At 42.6% G+C, this 15413-nt stretch overlaps 1 protein-coding gene across 2 annotated transcripts in view; it reads left to right on the top strand.

Moving 5' to 3' along the window:
* The first annotated feature begins 3604 nt into the window (after nt 1-3604).
* Nucleotides 3605-15413, top strand: part of LOC136002554 (amine oxidase [flavin-containing] B-like) — a 53940-nt gene continuing 42131 nt past the window's right edge. For both annotated transcript variants that reach the window (XM_065657720.1, XM_065657712.1), the window contains exon 1: nt 3605-3675. In XM_065657720.1, the coding sequence (XP_065513792.1) occupies nt 3630-3675 (46 nt within the window). In that variant the 5' untranslated portion in view covers nt 3605-3629. The remainder of the gene's footprint in view (nt 3676-15413) is intronic.

Below are 15413 nucleotides of genomic sequence, written 5' to 3'. Positions count from 1 at the left end.
ACTGCGAGCTGGCTGAAGGAAAGAAGCCAGAGGGTCATGGTCAATGAGGCGGAGTCTAGTTGGAGGCCTGTATCTAGTGGAGTCCCTCAAGGGTCAGTACTGGGACCGGTGTTATTCAATATATCCATCGATGACTTGGATGAGGGAACTGAGTGTACTATCAGCAAGTTTGCTGATGACACCAAGCTGGGAGGAGTGGCTGACACACCAGAGGGCTGTGCTGCCATCCAGTGAGACCTGGACAGGCTGGAGCGTTGGGCAGGGAAAAAATTAATGAAATACAACAAGGGCAAGTGTAGAGTCTTGCATCTGGGTAGGAACAACCCCAGGTTCCAGTATAAGTTGGGGAATGACCTGTTAGAGAGCATTGTAGGGGAAAGGGACCTGGGGGTCCTGATGGACAGCAGGATGACCATGAGCCAGCACTGTGCCCTTGTAGCCAAGAAGGCCAATGGCATCCTGGGGTATGTTAGAAGGGGTGTGGTTAGTAGGTCAAGAGAGGTTCTCCTTCCCCTCTACTCTGCCCTGGTGAGACCGCATCTGGAATATTGTGTCCAGTTCTGGGCCCCTCTGTTCAGGAAGGACAAGGAGCTGCTGGAGAGAGTCCAGCGCAGAGCCAGAAAGCTGATTAGGGGAGTGGAGCATCTCCCTTATGAGGAAAGGTTGAGGGAGCTGGGTCTCTTTAGTTTGGAGAAGAGGAGACTGAGGGGTGACCTCATTCATGTTTATAAATATATAAAGGGTGAGTGTCATGAGGATAGAGCCAGGCTTTTCTCGGTGACAACAAATGGTAAGACAAGGGGCAATGGGTGCAAACTGGAACACAGGAGGTTCCACTTAAATTTCAGAAGAAACTTCTTCACCGCGAGGGTGACAGAGCACTGGAACAGGCTGCCCAGGGAGGTTGTGGAGTCTCCTTCTCTGGAGACATTCAAAACCCGCCTGGGCACATTCCTGTGTAGCCTCATCTTGGTGTTCCTGCTCCGGCGGGGGGATTGGACTAGATGACCTTTTGAAGTCCCTTCCAATCCCTAATATTCTGTGATTCTGTGATTTTACTCTTTTTTCTTCTCCCATTGTCTACCCCGATCTCCCCTCTTACCAGCAACCAGACTGAACTTCAGAAATATAATATAAATGCAACTTTCTGCTAAGCATATAAAAAGAAACAGTACCACATGTCCCTTGCCTTATCATGAATTTCCTTGTAAATTCCAGGAAGTGACCTTACCCTCCAGATGATGGCTCAGTCTCTAGCACTCTTGACATCCCTTGCCCCTCTGGGTATGCCTTCTTCCAGCCAAACCAGAAAATACTCATGAGCACAGAGGAACTGCATTTCCATGAAAGATAAGTGCTGCATGTTTTTTCTGGGTGTCATCACTGCAATTATTAATCTAACAGGCACAAAGCAATAAAGATACCAGGTAAGTCAAATGGAAATTTCATACTTCAGATACTGAGAGCTGTGATAAACTTCTTTCAGCTAGATATTGCTCTTTCTCTGTTTTTTATGTCGTTGTTGTTGTTTGGTTTCTTTTTTTTTCTTCTGTTATTGTTGGTGGTGGTGGTGTTGTTTGTTTAATTTGATCTTTCCTCTAAACCAAACTTCCTCTAATGCTGAAAGCATGGAGTTTAGTTCACTAGTTCTTCAGGTTTTGGGGGGCTTTCATCCTAAAGGTTGGATGTCATCTGTCAATTGACACATGGCTTGGAGAAGAGTGGATAAGATACAAGGAGAGAAGGTGTCCAGGTGAAGAGTTCTGCAAAAGGGATTAAAAAAAGGGCAGGAGAATTATGGAGAGCACCTCTTTAGGGAATGAGAGATGAAGCAGAGATGGGGAGGAAAGCGAGGCGAAAGCATATTGAAAATTTTATTTACGGAAGAATTTTTTTATTCGTGAGGGTAGTGAGACACTGGAACAGGTTGCCCAGAGAAGAGATAATCCAGTCAAACCCACTCTGCCATGGGCAGGGACATGTTTCACCAGCTCAGGTTGCTTAAAGCCCCATCCAACCTGACCTTGAACACTATATACTTGGAAGACAAAGGGTAGTTCATCCTGGGATGTCATGAAGATGCCAGAGCCTTAGCACTGGACATTGAACTTAGAGTCTGTGAGCGAAGTATCATCCACTGTGCATAAGATACAGCAAACTAAGTATGTCCAGGACACATGCTCAGGCAGTGTCCTGTGATCATCCCACTGTCTGTCAGCACACCTCCTGGTGCTGTTTGGACCACGCCAACTAACACAGTGCCATGCAATGCCTGGGCAGGACACAGGGAATGGCACGGAACAAGAACAGTTGCCAGCAGTGAAAGAGAAGATGGGACCATGAATAACTATTAGCTTTGCAGGTAGTTGATCTAGACCTACTTTTATTCTGCTTCCTGACCCCTATGTTTTCTCCCCTCTCATTCTCCCTAAATAGGCAGGACTGAACCTGATATAGTCAATATTTATGACTCTCATCAGAGGTGCACTTGTCTCTGTACACCACAAACTATCACTTGAGATATTGTGAAGGAGGGATAGGGAATCCTGTCCATACTCTCAAAGCCTGTTTCTTCTGATGTACAGCTCCAGGAAACAGAGAGTGACACAGACTGAGCAACTGTCTTTGGGCCCCTTCTGCCATGAGCCTGTTGAGTGTGGAAGGTCAGCTATGACTGACATGACTGCTGGATGTAATCTGTCCAGGTACACCTTATGAAACATATTTGCATGCTCGGACCATGCCCAAAGCCTGTTCTCCTGGAGCCACTCTCGTGGCAAGGTAGAAACCTGAGTGATGGGAAACCCTGCTGGGTGTGTAGGGGACCAGCCTAAGGGCTCCAGATGAATTTGATGACACTTTTGTTTCCAGACGAGCCAGTTCTTTTCCCTATGGGTGAGTCTCTTGGGAGTCCTGGCAGGGAACTCTTGGTGTGGAGGATGATCTGGAGGAGCACTGACGCATGGCACCGTTGCACAGAACAAACTGTGGTTGCCACAACATGCTGCTTGTTTTGAGATGCTCACAAGGAAAGCCCTAACTGGTCCTCCAAGCTCTGTTCTGCCAGCCTTGGCAGCCGCAGGTCCCCCCTGCCACCTCTTTGGTGATCACAGACGGCACAGAAGCAGCCTCCAACATTTCCGCAGCCTTTGGGGAGAGGAGACCAGCCAACCTGCAGCTTCGGCACCTCGTGGCCTGCGCTCCTCAACCAGGGGCATGCTCTCTCCCCAAACCCTTTGGGAGGTAGGAGAAATGAGGGCAACCCACATGGCTCTCGCTGTGGGTGAGAGCCAATAAGAGGGATCAGCCATCACCGGGAGGTAACAGCGACAGCTCTGCTTGCTCGCCCTGGGGTGCGCACCCTCACCCGGGAGGCTGGGCATCCTCACCCGGCGGGGTGCGCACCTTTACCCAGCGGGGTGCGCACCTTCACTCCGCGGGCCCCGCCCGGGTCCTCACAGCTCCGGGAGCGCTGCTGAGCGCGTCCCCGCCAGCCTTCGGCCTCGCACGGAGCGGCGGGAGGCGTCGCCCACCGGCGGGGCGGAGCGGGTTGGGGCCCGCCCGAGGGACGCGACAGCCGGACCGGAGCCGCCGCCGGAGGGAGCGAGCAGCGGTGCGGGGGCAGCGCCATGGCCGAGAGATACGACGTGATCGTGGTCGGGGGCGGCATCTCAGGTGGGTCCAGCGGCCTGGGGGAGGCGGCGGGGCGTCCTGTCAGCCCATGAGGCGCCGAGCAGCCGGGTTTGGGTGCCATCGCCCACCGCCCCGCACAGCCGCCGGCTCGCCCGGACAGGGGGAGGTGGCGGTACCGGCGTGGCGGACGGAGCATCACGGCGGCGGCTGTGGGGTAGAGGCTGGGCTGGAGCTCGCCTGTCCTCGGCCGGAGCGGGTCTCCTCCGGGAAGCCCGAGGTGCGAGTGCATCCCAGCCAGCTCCGTAAAGCTGGCTGAGTAGAGTCCCCATGATTCAGGCTGAATGACACATGTTGCAGGCAATATTTTATTATTTTAATGTTTGACTTTTATTGGTTTATTGTCTATTTTACTATTTGTCTTTAAATATTTGGCTTATTAATTAATTAATTAATTAATTATTTCATTATCTGTTTTATCGTGTTTGTTTTATTATTAGTTATTTATTTTATTTATTATTTATTTTCATTATTTCATTTCATTTTATTATTTTATTTATCTGGTTCTTTTGCTGTCGAGTTCCAGCATCCCCTGACCCTGTGTAATTCTTACTGGAGCCCCTGGAAGATTTGGGCAGGTGAGGCTTATACGTGCCTCACATATACAGAGGCCCTTGGTCAGAAAAGAATAATTTAAATTTTGGGGTGCCTTCTGTTTAGAACAAGTAGAAGCATAAAGGAAAAATGCCTGAAAGCAGCTGAATTGTGCAGTAAATGTCTAGTTCCTTATTCAGCGCAGGTATGGATTTGAGAGCATGAGCAGCCTGGCAGAAACGGGCAGCAGGCCTGGAAGGCTTGTTGCACTGGGTGGAAATCTGATGGTTTTAATGTAATCCTGGCTGGAAGAACACCGTGCCTGCCCAGAGTGAATCTCTCTCTCTCTCTCTCATGTGTTTCGTTCTGAGATGCACATGTCCAAATAAATTGTCTATGTGCAGTAGTGGTTGTGTTTTTTGTGGGTTTTTTGGTGTTTTTTTGTGGTTTGTTTGTTTGTTTGCTTTTTTGTGGGTTTTGTTGTTGTTGTTTTGTTGGTTTTTTTTTTTGTTTTTGTTTTTTTTTTTTTTCCTGTGCCTTTGACATATCAAACAGCTGGGTTTTGGCCTGTTAATGTTGGAAGGTATGCAGTGTGACTGCTCCTATGCTGTATGTAAATCTCCTTAATACGTAGTAAGTATGTATGTATCCACAAATCCAAGTAGTATTTCTTGTCAAACTGCAAGCAGATTACTCAATACGTGTTACAAAACATATTTTTTTTAATCCTTTTTTTACATAACTTTTAATTCCACTTTATATATAAATCTAGATGTCTATTTAACCATTACACCAAGGTATGCAGCATGCAATTTGAATGCCATACAAAATGTAGCAAACAAAATAATTGGCATTATTTCCTAAGGAGGATTCTCAGATAACAAACCGCCAAATAATTACTGAATGTTTCAAGTATATTTATGTGATTAGCAAAAATTAATTATGTTTTTTCTATAAAGCACAGTTTATTCTGTACAGTGTTATGGCTGATTTTTAACTTGCCCTGTGTTTCAGAGTGAAAGTAGATTACAGAAAATTAACCAGTGGTAACTATCTGTTCATGCCTTCCGAAGGGAAACATTTGCAGTGGCGTGTTTTTGTCCAGGAGTAGTGCTACAAGTTCCCTCTGTTGAATGAGTTGGAGTGAAAGAGTTAGTGTAACAGCTTTTAATATAGCCTTGTTTTTCATGGTTGCCATGGGAATATAATCATGGTAGGCCTGCACAGCCCACATGTTTTTCTGAAACAGCACTTGGAAGAGAGAAGCAGTGCTGTGTCATATTAAATTGTGTGCTTCACTCTTTGCTGCTCGCAGATAGTGGCAAGTGGCAGGGTGGTGGTAAGGAACCTGTTGTATATTTGCTTCTTTTTACACCAAATCTTCTCCAAAGCACTCTGATTTCATGCCCTCACACAGAGGCTGGAATAATATATATGTGCAAAAATTACTAATGACTAAACACCTCTCTTCAGTCACTTTCCTTTAGCTACTGCATATAACTCTTGATTCACCTCTACCTTCTACCAACATGCTCCTCTGTAAATCATTGACCTTGCAATCAGGTGATGAAACTAGGGTTTTCTCTCTCCTTGCTCTGATTGAAAACTCCTGCTGACGTGCCAAACTGCTGCAGAAATTTGTTTTCCTGTCCACTGGAAAATGAAGTAAGTGATTTTTAAACCGGATTGCTCTTTGGAGACTAGGTTTGTTATTGCTCCTGATTTGCTGTGTGTTCCTTCAGAAAGTCACTGTTTTTGAGCCACCCGAGGTGCAGCCAACTGAGTCTTTACTGTTACTGCCTTTAGGTGAGGAAGGCATCAGTTGGTGCATGACTGTAGAACAGCACAAATCTCATGTAGCCTTCAGAGTAGGTGTGCTTGAGTTAGCCCCGACAGCCGTAGGAAAAGCAGGTAGGCACAGAAGAAGCAAAGAGTTGCTGTGCTGATGTGAGGATGCAAACAAATGTGTTGCAGATGTGCCATTCAGCTCTCTCTTTTCTGTTTATTTATTTATTTAGGTTAGTAAAAGCAGTCCATTTGCAGTGCTCTGACCCTCTTTGGCAGCAGTTCTGCCCATTTTTTATCCAGATTTAATTAGTAGGGTTTAAAATTTAAAGAGTAAAAAAAGACCCCTAATGATGGAATAGCAGTGCAGAGGCCTTCACAACCCTGACAGTCACTGTTCTCTGAAGTGACTAATGTTTTATCTGAAGATTCCACTTAGTTTGTTGAAAAGCAAAGAATAAAAATAAAGAATTGGCTAATATAAGCATTATTTAATGAAAATCTATTCATGATTAGTCTTCATTAATTTATTTAAAGTCTAAAAAAATGGTTGGTGGTTTCTCTGAAGAGGCATTTGAGGAACAGGATGGTTTACTACAGGATGAATTTGCTTTAGCAAGGAAAACTGCTGAAGTCCTTGAAATTTTAGGGAATCATGTAGATTAAAAATAAATATTTTAGAAGAAAATTTCCCGACTTAAAAATGCTACATGAAAACACTTTGTCACACACTGTATGTAGTATGCATGGTACTAAAGAATATTTAGACCAGAAATGTAAAAGGCCCTCCTAGAGCTGGAGCTTGTGTCATGACAGGTTCTTTGCTCTGAGCTTTATTTTTTTCCTGCAAGGACTCCTTAAGCACGAGGATGGAAATATCTATGTGAAAACTATGAGGCTGTGTCATCAAACTTGCTTATTTTCTTAATTAATTGACACACTGGTGACAGAAATAGTTTGCCAAAGGAGACACTATATTTTGGAGGACATTACCAATCCAATATTCCTATAGTAATGCCCATTTGGAGAGAAAACAAACAAACAAACAAAAAACCCAAACCAAACAAAATATGGGTATGGATGAAATAGCTGTGCATGATGAAATGGAGTGGACCCATCTGTGGGAGGATTGTGAGGGATACCACCCTCTCTGGGATGCACTCAGGCAGAGGGAATCCAGGGCATTTCCCTATCAGTTTACATGATGAACATCTTCGTTCATATTTTCAATCACCCATCTCTGTATCTGCCATCAGGGGGTTCTTCGTTTTTTATACAACTACTGTCATAGCTACTGCAAAGGAATATGAGCCGAGTAGGTGGAGTCGACCATTCTGCTTCTAGATTTTTAAAATAAAACTTGGCAATACACAGCAAACAGGACAGAAAGCAGCTGCATTATGTTGTGAGATAGTTTGGTAGCCCAGGCAGTGGGGACACTATTGTAATTCACTGACTGATACGTCCTGATTGGTCTGAAAGTTGATTTGATAAGAAGCTTTCTGTTCTACCTACAGGAGCCATCTCATTTCCCAAGGCTCAAAGCAATGCATCGTTAAGAAAAGCTTTTCCATTAGCTTATTTAACCATTGCAAAAGGGTGGTGTTAGGGAAAGTTCATTCTGTCTCTTCAGCAAAATGTGATAACCGCCCTTGAAGACACGAAAAAGGGTAAGTTAGGGTGGCAAAACTTTGTGCAAGGGAGTCCTGGGTGTTTTGAAATAACTGGTGGAGAACCCAAATTTATAGGTGGCAGTTGATATTAGCGTTACAAACTGCAAAGTCCACAGCATTTTCTTATCTGTACTGCTAAATTGCATGGTTTTTGACAAACAAGATTAGACCCAGGAGAAGCTTAGATTTCTTTTAAAAAAGTTTAGTCCATTGTTTACTTGGGCAACCACCTGCAGTGGTGCTTTTAGTTTGTTAGATTTGCCAGAGTCTAGTCTAGCACTCGACTAGAACCTAATCACACTACAGGTGCCGGTAGGTATCCATCTACATTAGTGTATTGGTTTGGATCAAGCGTGTACCTTGAGCAAATCTCCTGATTGATCCTAGTTATTGCTCTAATGGTGTGCACCACAGAGCAGGCTCAGAGAATACGCATCAGATTCCTTTTTGCATGAGACTACATGGGAAGTCATGCTCTAGGAGCTCACCTTTTGAGCTCCAGTCCCTAAACAGATGTTCAACCTGTAAGATCATACAACAGCTAGTCTGAAATAAAGCCCCTGTTTTGCATACAGTATGGGTACTGAGTATTCCAGATACAACTGTTTTACTCTGCAGATCTTCTGCCATTCTGCACTATTTGCTAACATAGACACTGCAAACTTGCTGTCTTGGGATACTTTTAATTTTGCGGATCAAAGGCTACTACATGGAAACGGTGTTTCAATTTTCTGCTCTTCTTCCATGAAGACTCGGTTAAAAATAATTTACTTGGTCATCTTGACCACAGATGTGCATCTACATCATCTGTCTCCATCCTCTGTGTCTTCTCCTTGACTACTTTTTTCTTTTATTTTCTTGTAGCAACAAGAGATTACCAAAAGATCCCATTCTGTGTACTTGTGAATTTGATTTGCTGATTTTACTCTTTGACACCATCAAGGAGAAGAGTAATTTTACAGACGCACAATTCAGCATGTTTCCTCCCCTGTAGAAAGTGACCATGGTGTCAGTCTCCAGCAAGATGTTCATCACCACAGTGATACAAGTCCAGGTCAAACACTGTTGCCCACAGTCCCAGAGGCTGTGAGGAGCATCCCACTGCCCTGGCTCCATCCTGGGTGTGCTCAGGCTGTCTGACATGATCTCAGGAGTATGTGAAGACTGAAGGACAGCTAGGGAGTGAGTGGAGGTGGTCTTACCAAAAGGTGGAAAAGTCTGGCAAAAAGCTAAGCAGGCAGGTTTGTACTACTGAAGGAGGCAGCCTGAGCAATGCAGTCTTACACAGCCCTGGTAGTCCCAGAGGTAAACTTCCAGTGCTGTGTGTAGTATCATAAACCAGCAGAGTTTGCTCTATATTTACATATCTTACAGAGCAGCTAATGACAATGAATTAGGTCTTATGCATAATTTAGTCAATTGAGAAGACTTTCCTTCTGCAGAAGTTACTGTTCTGTGTGTGTAAACAATCTGGGTGATTTGGGCAAATTTCCCACTGGCACAATTTCTTTCTCTATAGCACAACTGACAGCTATAGTTGAGCAGTTCTGTTATTTAAGGATAAAAAGCCATATTTTCTCACTGCCCTTCGTAGAACAGCAGTTGCTTGCCTTTGTGTTTTGTCTCAGTTCTGTAGCAGGTACTTCACAGTGTGCACTGATACAATGATGAAGTTTAGCGTGGTTATGAAAGTTTGCTGAGCCCTGCCATAGCGGACTGAAGACCTTCCTTTGGTTTCTCTTTACAGAGAATGTCTTGATGCACTTAAAAAGCTCTCAGTTCTGTTTCTGAAATCAGTCATAATTCAACCGGGCTTCAATTTCTTGAGGAAAATCGATTCATCTCATTATAGTTTCAGTAGTTTAATTTTTATATAGCCATTTTCGAACTTAACATGATTTTCTTTCTGGGCTGATAACCTATTTCATCCTTGTAGACTTATGTTAGATATTAAGGTTCTTGCTGCCTTGCGAGATGATTTGTCAAAATGTCATCCTTCATCTAATTGACTAGCTTTATTTCCTGGCAGACTGATTCTAAGGTTTATGTAGTGTTGTATGAACCTTGTTTGTGGTTTTTGTTTGTTTGTTTGTTTTGACTTTAGTGGTCAATGCAAGTGCACTACAGCATGTTGGTATTGAAACCATGAAAGTCTAGTTTCTTTTAAATAACCCCCTCATGCACTTGTATTTTGTGCAACCTGTTCTGTCCTGTCAATTTTCTATTCAAACAGCTTCCTTAAATGTAATGTCAATGTGAAGTCCTTTCGAAACTGTATTTTCTCCACAAACCATTATTATGACCAGTATTTGGGGCTGGAGTGCTGTGAGGGGACAGAAAGAGGAATGAGCATCAATATCTCAGTTGTGGAGATCCTGAGTTCTGAATAAGTTAGGTAGAAAACAGACACTGGAAAGTGGCCCTCGAGCCACAGAGGAGTTGCATTGACTTAGTCAAGAAACCATGTTAATATTATTTATGGGAAGAGCAGGCATGCATGGAGAAAGAGAGTGAAACATTTTCAGGGACAAAGCTGCTTGAGGGAATTCAACTCATCTTTTTCTTCTCCCACATCTCTTCCTCTCTCCCCTGTCTTTCTTTGTGCTGCTCCCACTGCCAGAAAGATGTTCCTAGCAAATATGTGGGGCTGCTCTCCCCACCCCACCCATGGGACTCAACTGCATGGACTTGGTGTAAAGAAGGATGGGTTCCTGATGGCATCAGGAGCACTAGCTGCTGAGGATGGAGAACAGGGAACTGCTCAAGGAAATGAGGGGCATCAGGCTTTTTGTAGGGGGTCTGTGTGTGGTTCTGTAGAAGAAGAGAGGACAGGGGACAGGATGGAGGAACACAAAGTGCAGACCATCTCTGGAAGAGAGGATAGTCCAGTCTAGAAAGTTTGAGACCTCATGAGCTACTACTGGTGATGGTTGTATACGGCAAAATACACCATAGATGTGCTATTTTTTAACACTAGCTTGACACTGAAGTGTCTGGCTGTGGTTCATTAGAGCCTCTGGCATCTTCCAGTCACAAGAATTAGGTTATGGTGGTGACCACTGTTTGTCACTTCATGGTTCAGGTGGTTAAAGAGTTCCATGCAGTTTTAATTCATTTGAAACCTGTTCATCTTACAAATATTACTTTCAACTTCTTCATGTTTTTCAGTTTCCACTCTAGAACTCAGCTGAGAGTGAGGGGGGTGGGGAAGGAAAGGTGCCTATGTAGACTCCTGCCTCCCAGCTAGCTGGTCTTTATCTTGATAGTATAATTCATATGTAAAACATTGAATGCAGTCTAGTCGGTTGGCTGCACATGGCAACAGCTGATCAAACAGCCGATTCGTACTATGCATCATGATTATGTGGATAGTTTGCATATAAACTTGCATCCTGTTTGCTTGAGTGATAGATCTGTGTTTGAACGCATTAAATGTTGGAGCAACACGCCTCTTTTGTTTCAATATGAGTTGATTTTTTTATCAGGCTAGCTTGGCCAGAGGCTGAATCAGTGAGTTATGCTAAAAAAGTGAGCACAGTTAGGAGAGACTGTAAGTTATTTTATTTTACACCTCAGATACTTCTTTTTTTCCCTCTATACTCTTCCTTCACCTTATTTTTTTCCTCACACATTATATCAGAATGGTACAAATCTAATGGTACTGTTTTTTCTTTCATAACACTGGTGTTTTTATGCTGTGTTTAGTTCGAACTTTCTCCTGCCTGCACTTAGAGATGGAGAGAAGACAGTCATTTGGAGATTGCGTCATTCAGTGGTTCCCTTTTGCACTTCTCTGAATGACATCTATGTTCTCAGCCTTTGATATCTCAACTCATCCTGAGCTGCCTGTCAATAAATGAAGTGATCTTTTTGGGATATCAGCAAAAAGCTGGCTGGCAATTTAAGTGGTTGTGTAGGATGCTGGTAAGTGTTGGGATTCATCTTCATTTTTCAGTTCAAATAGATAAAATATTCACAAATCCTTACAAGCTAGCGGTATCTAGCCTGCTTGTGCATGTGTGTGTACACTTACCTACTTGTATACATGTGCTATGGTGATGATAGAAATTTCCAAAGTGTCACTGGGGCACAGCTTTGTGGATATTTGAAAGTAATACAGAGATATGCTCAGTGTAAATCCATAATTATTAGGTGCAACTGCATGAAAATATTTAGCCGAAGATCAAGGAAAACATGAAAAGAAATGGATAGCTGCAGAATGAGGGCATGGTGGCTCTGCTGGGGGCTTTGCTAGCTGCTGTGAGAAGTGACCTTCTGTAGATTGATACCTGTGGGTCATCAGGTACTTAGAAATCTGGGAAATTGCATGATACTCTTTAATGTCTAGATATGGGAATGATAGTTCGTTTATTTTTTTAAGTTCACATATTTTATTTGGTCGTGCGTTCTGAGCATTGACTTTTCTCAGAGGACTAAAAAAATGAATTCTTTGCTTGAGAACATGCAAGACTTAGCAAAACAGACAAGCATTTCTCTTCTGAGGCAACTGCTGCATAATTATGTAAAACTTTCCAGACATAGCTTAGCCTTTTTTTCCAACATTGCTGGGTCTGGAAGGCAAAACTCTTCTTCAGAGTAAATCTAGCTGGTATTCTATTTGCTTGTATATCTCTTTGTAATAATAATGCCTAAAAGCACGCTTTTAGTAAACTACCCATATAGTGCCTCAGCCAGTTCATTGTGCTAAGTTTTTTTTTCCAATGCTATGGTATGTTTGTTGTAGTACTACCTTGTCTTTCAATTATCTTTATCTCCTTCATTTCTTCCCTCTGTTGTGGTTTGAGGCAGGTTGTAAACTAGCTGAAAAGGAAGACCTAAGCCAAAGCAGGCCCTGGCATTGAAAGTGTGAGATAATACTGCACTACAGATAATAATAATAATGATAATAATGATAATGAAAATAATAATAATAATAATAACAACGCAATCAACTTTAACTCTTCAATGTATCCTGGGGCCATAACAAAGGACGTGCTAAATGTGGATGTGTGGTTGTGTGTTTGTTTGTGTTTTGGGGTTGTGGTGTGGTGGTTTTTTTGGTTGTTGGTTGTTGTTTGGGTTTTTGCTGGATAAATACTGCAAATGAATCATCTGGGAGCACTGTGAGGGAGGAGAGATCACAGAAAGTTGGTACTAGAGCTTATGTTCATGTAAAGTTGCACTAACTCATGGGGATGCTCATACTAACCTTGGTGCGAGTTTACAGAACCGGTGCTCAGAGAGGAAAACTCATTGCCTCACCTAGACAATTAAATGCTAACAGAAATAAATTATATTTGCTCATAGAGTGCTATATCCTAGGCAGAAGTGTTATGTCATTTATACAAATATTTTATGTAAATGTATATTTTAAACTTATAGGCAGATTGATAATGGCTTTTATTTCTCCTTCAGGGTTCCTGAAACTGTTGTTGTTTGTTTGTTTGTTTTTAAATTCTCTAATGTTGTAGACAAGTAATACTAGTTTTAATGGCATTCATTGCTGCACAGTGATACAGCTTACGAAGAGAGAGTATCCCCTCCCACAGTCAGACAACTTGCATCAAAAAAGAGTTGCTTTGATACCTTTCACTGTACTGTTCAGCACATGGAGGTGAGGCATTGAGAATAACCAAGAGTGACAATTTACAGACATGCAGCTCTATGATGTTTTTAGGTTCTGAACTATAACCTTTATATCTTTCTTCTGTGAGATTGAGTGAGGTATCTAAAGCACCTTTGTAAAGGTAGCCCAAATTAGAGAAGTTAGAAGGTTGCCTTCCCCATGAAAACATATGGATTTAGGTGAGAGGCTAGGTTAATATAAGGTATTGTCGGATTGCAGTAGCTCATTGTCCTTGTAGCTCTTTGCTTTTCAGAAGTATTGTCACCTAGGCAATTCTTGGAGCAATCTGTGTGCTGTGTACCTTGTCTTGCAGAGAAGAAAACAATGAAGCAGGAAAACTGACTGTTGTTCTCTTGTGCATGCTCAACATTTTTGACAGTGTTGTGCCAGCCTGTTGTGAACTGTTTCAAGCAGTGTGCTCTTAGCTATCTCTGTTGTAGTGCTCTCGTTAAAATTCTGAGCATGTCCCTTCAATTTATAAATGGATAGTATTCTTCACAAGAGGAAAGCTACAAAAATGCTGTATCACCTTAACTCACCCAGACCCCCAGTCCATGGTTGTGGTGTGGTGGTTTTGTTTTTGTTTTTTTCCTCACAGTCCTTATCTATAATGCCTCACAGGCATTATTGTCTCAAGCCATTATTTCAATTAAAACATTTTAGCTGGCTAATGATGAGTGACAGAGGTAAAGGTGACCAGTGCCAGGTTCAATCACTCAGTGGCAGAGCAGTAATCGGATTCTGTTCATTAGAACAGTCAACACAAACAAAACCAACGCTATTAAACTGCAGTTTATAACACTGTAATGCAATAAAGAAACTGTGGAAGATTTGAAGGAGAAAACCCACCAGTGCAAAATGGCTGCTTAGCTGCAGATAAGTACATGCCTATTCTCTGGTTCTGCTCTTCATCAGTATCACAGCAGGATGCAAACTCTATTGCGCTGGTGGCACTGAACTTAAATGATGTTTTTGGAATGTCTCTTAAAAGGAGGTCAGAGAACTCTGAGTATAAACAGGGAGGATTTTTATTTGAACTTGAGAGTAATTAGGTCTAAGCAAGAGCAAACAAGGTTCTTCCATCAACTGATCTAATTTTTAGATGGTAGAAACTTACCCTGACACTATTATGGGTTGAAGGAGTGTTTTTCTGCATCTCCCAAAATTTACTTCAACTACTTGGGCCATACTCCTCTCCATTTCTTCCTGTTATCCTGGGTCAAACGCTGGAATTGTGCTGACCACTAACAAAAGGGTTCTCCTCAGAAGTTCTGTGGTCTTAAAACAGGTGCATTTTGTTTCACTGGGTACAGTGCAGCGGTTTTGGTCAATCTCATTTATTTGCCATGTGCATTTTGTATGTATTTCTGAGAAATTATGAGTCAGACATGGTAGGTAAGGGTTACTGTATGCAGACAACTAACAGTGAGGGAAGTTGTGTTCCTGATGTGATCCCACAGCAATGCTGGCTTCCATAACTTTGTGTAGGTTTTGACAGATTTGCTGTTTTTTCTTAACATTTCAGCTACTTCAGGGTTTTTTTGTGTTTTGTTGTTTTTTTTTTTTTTTTTTTTTTTTTTTGTGAGACTCATCACTTCATTAAGAAAAGAAATTAAATTCCTGGCCCCTCTGGTAAAAATGAGACTTAGACACAAAATCAAGAAGACAAATACAAATCTTGAGACTTCTAAAATAACAACTTCAAGATGTTAAATGTTGATAGACAAACGTGATCTGACTAATATTTTTGAATACTTATGTTAAGAAATACTTGAGTTCATTTACCTTAGTGACCCTGAACTCAACTCTTACATGTTTATGTATAATAAATTACGATATGTTTCCTTTTCTTGCTATCAGTCTCGTGAAACATTTTCTTCATTCATCCCAGGGCAGAGGACAGTGCTTGTTCAGCAAGCTGAGTCATTACGCCATTTTCAAGGTGCATTTTGTGGCAATTCCTCATGTTGAACCTTGTGCTACATCTTTTTTACTGCCCTGGACTTTATCAAGAGTGCTCAGGCTCAGACTCTCGTCCTGCGGGATGCTCTGCCCTCTGGGTCTGGGTGAAGCAGCATCTGTTATGCGACATCTCTGCAGTGATT

The sequence above is a fragment of the Caloenas nicobarica genome, chromosome 1 (genome assembly GCF_036013445.1).
Source record: "Caloenas nicobarica isolate bCalNic1 chromosome 1, bCalNic1.hap1, whole genome shotgun sequence".
Lineage (NCBI taxonomy): Eukaryota > Metazoa > Chordata > Aves > Columbiformes > Columbidae > Caloenas > Caloenas nicobarica.
This window is presented reverse-complemented; position numbering and strand designations above follow the sequence as displayed.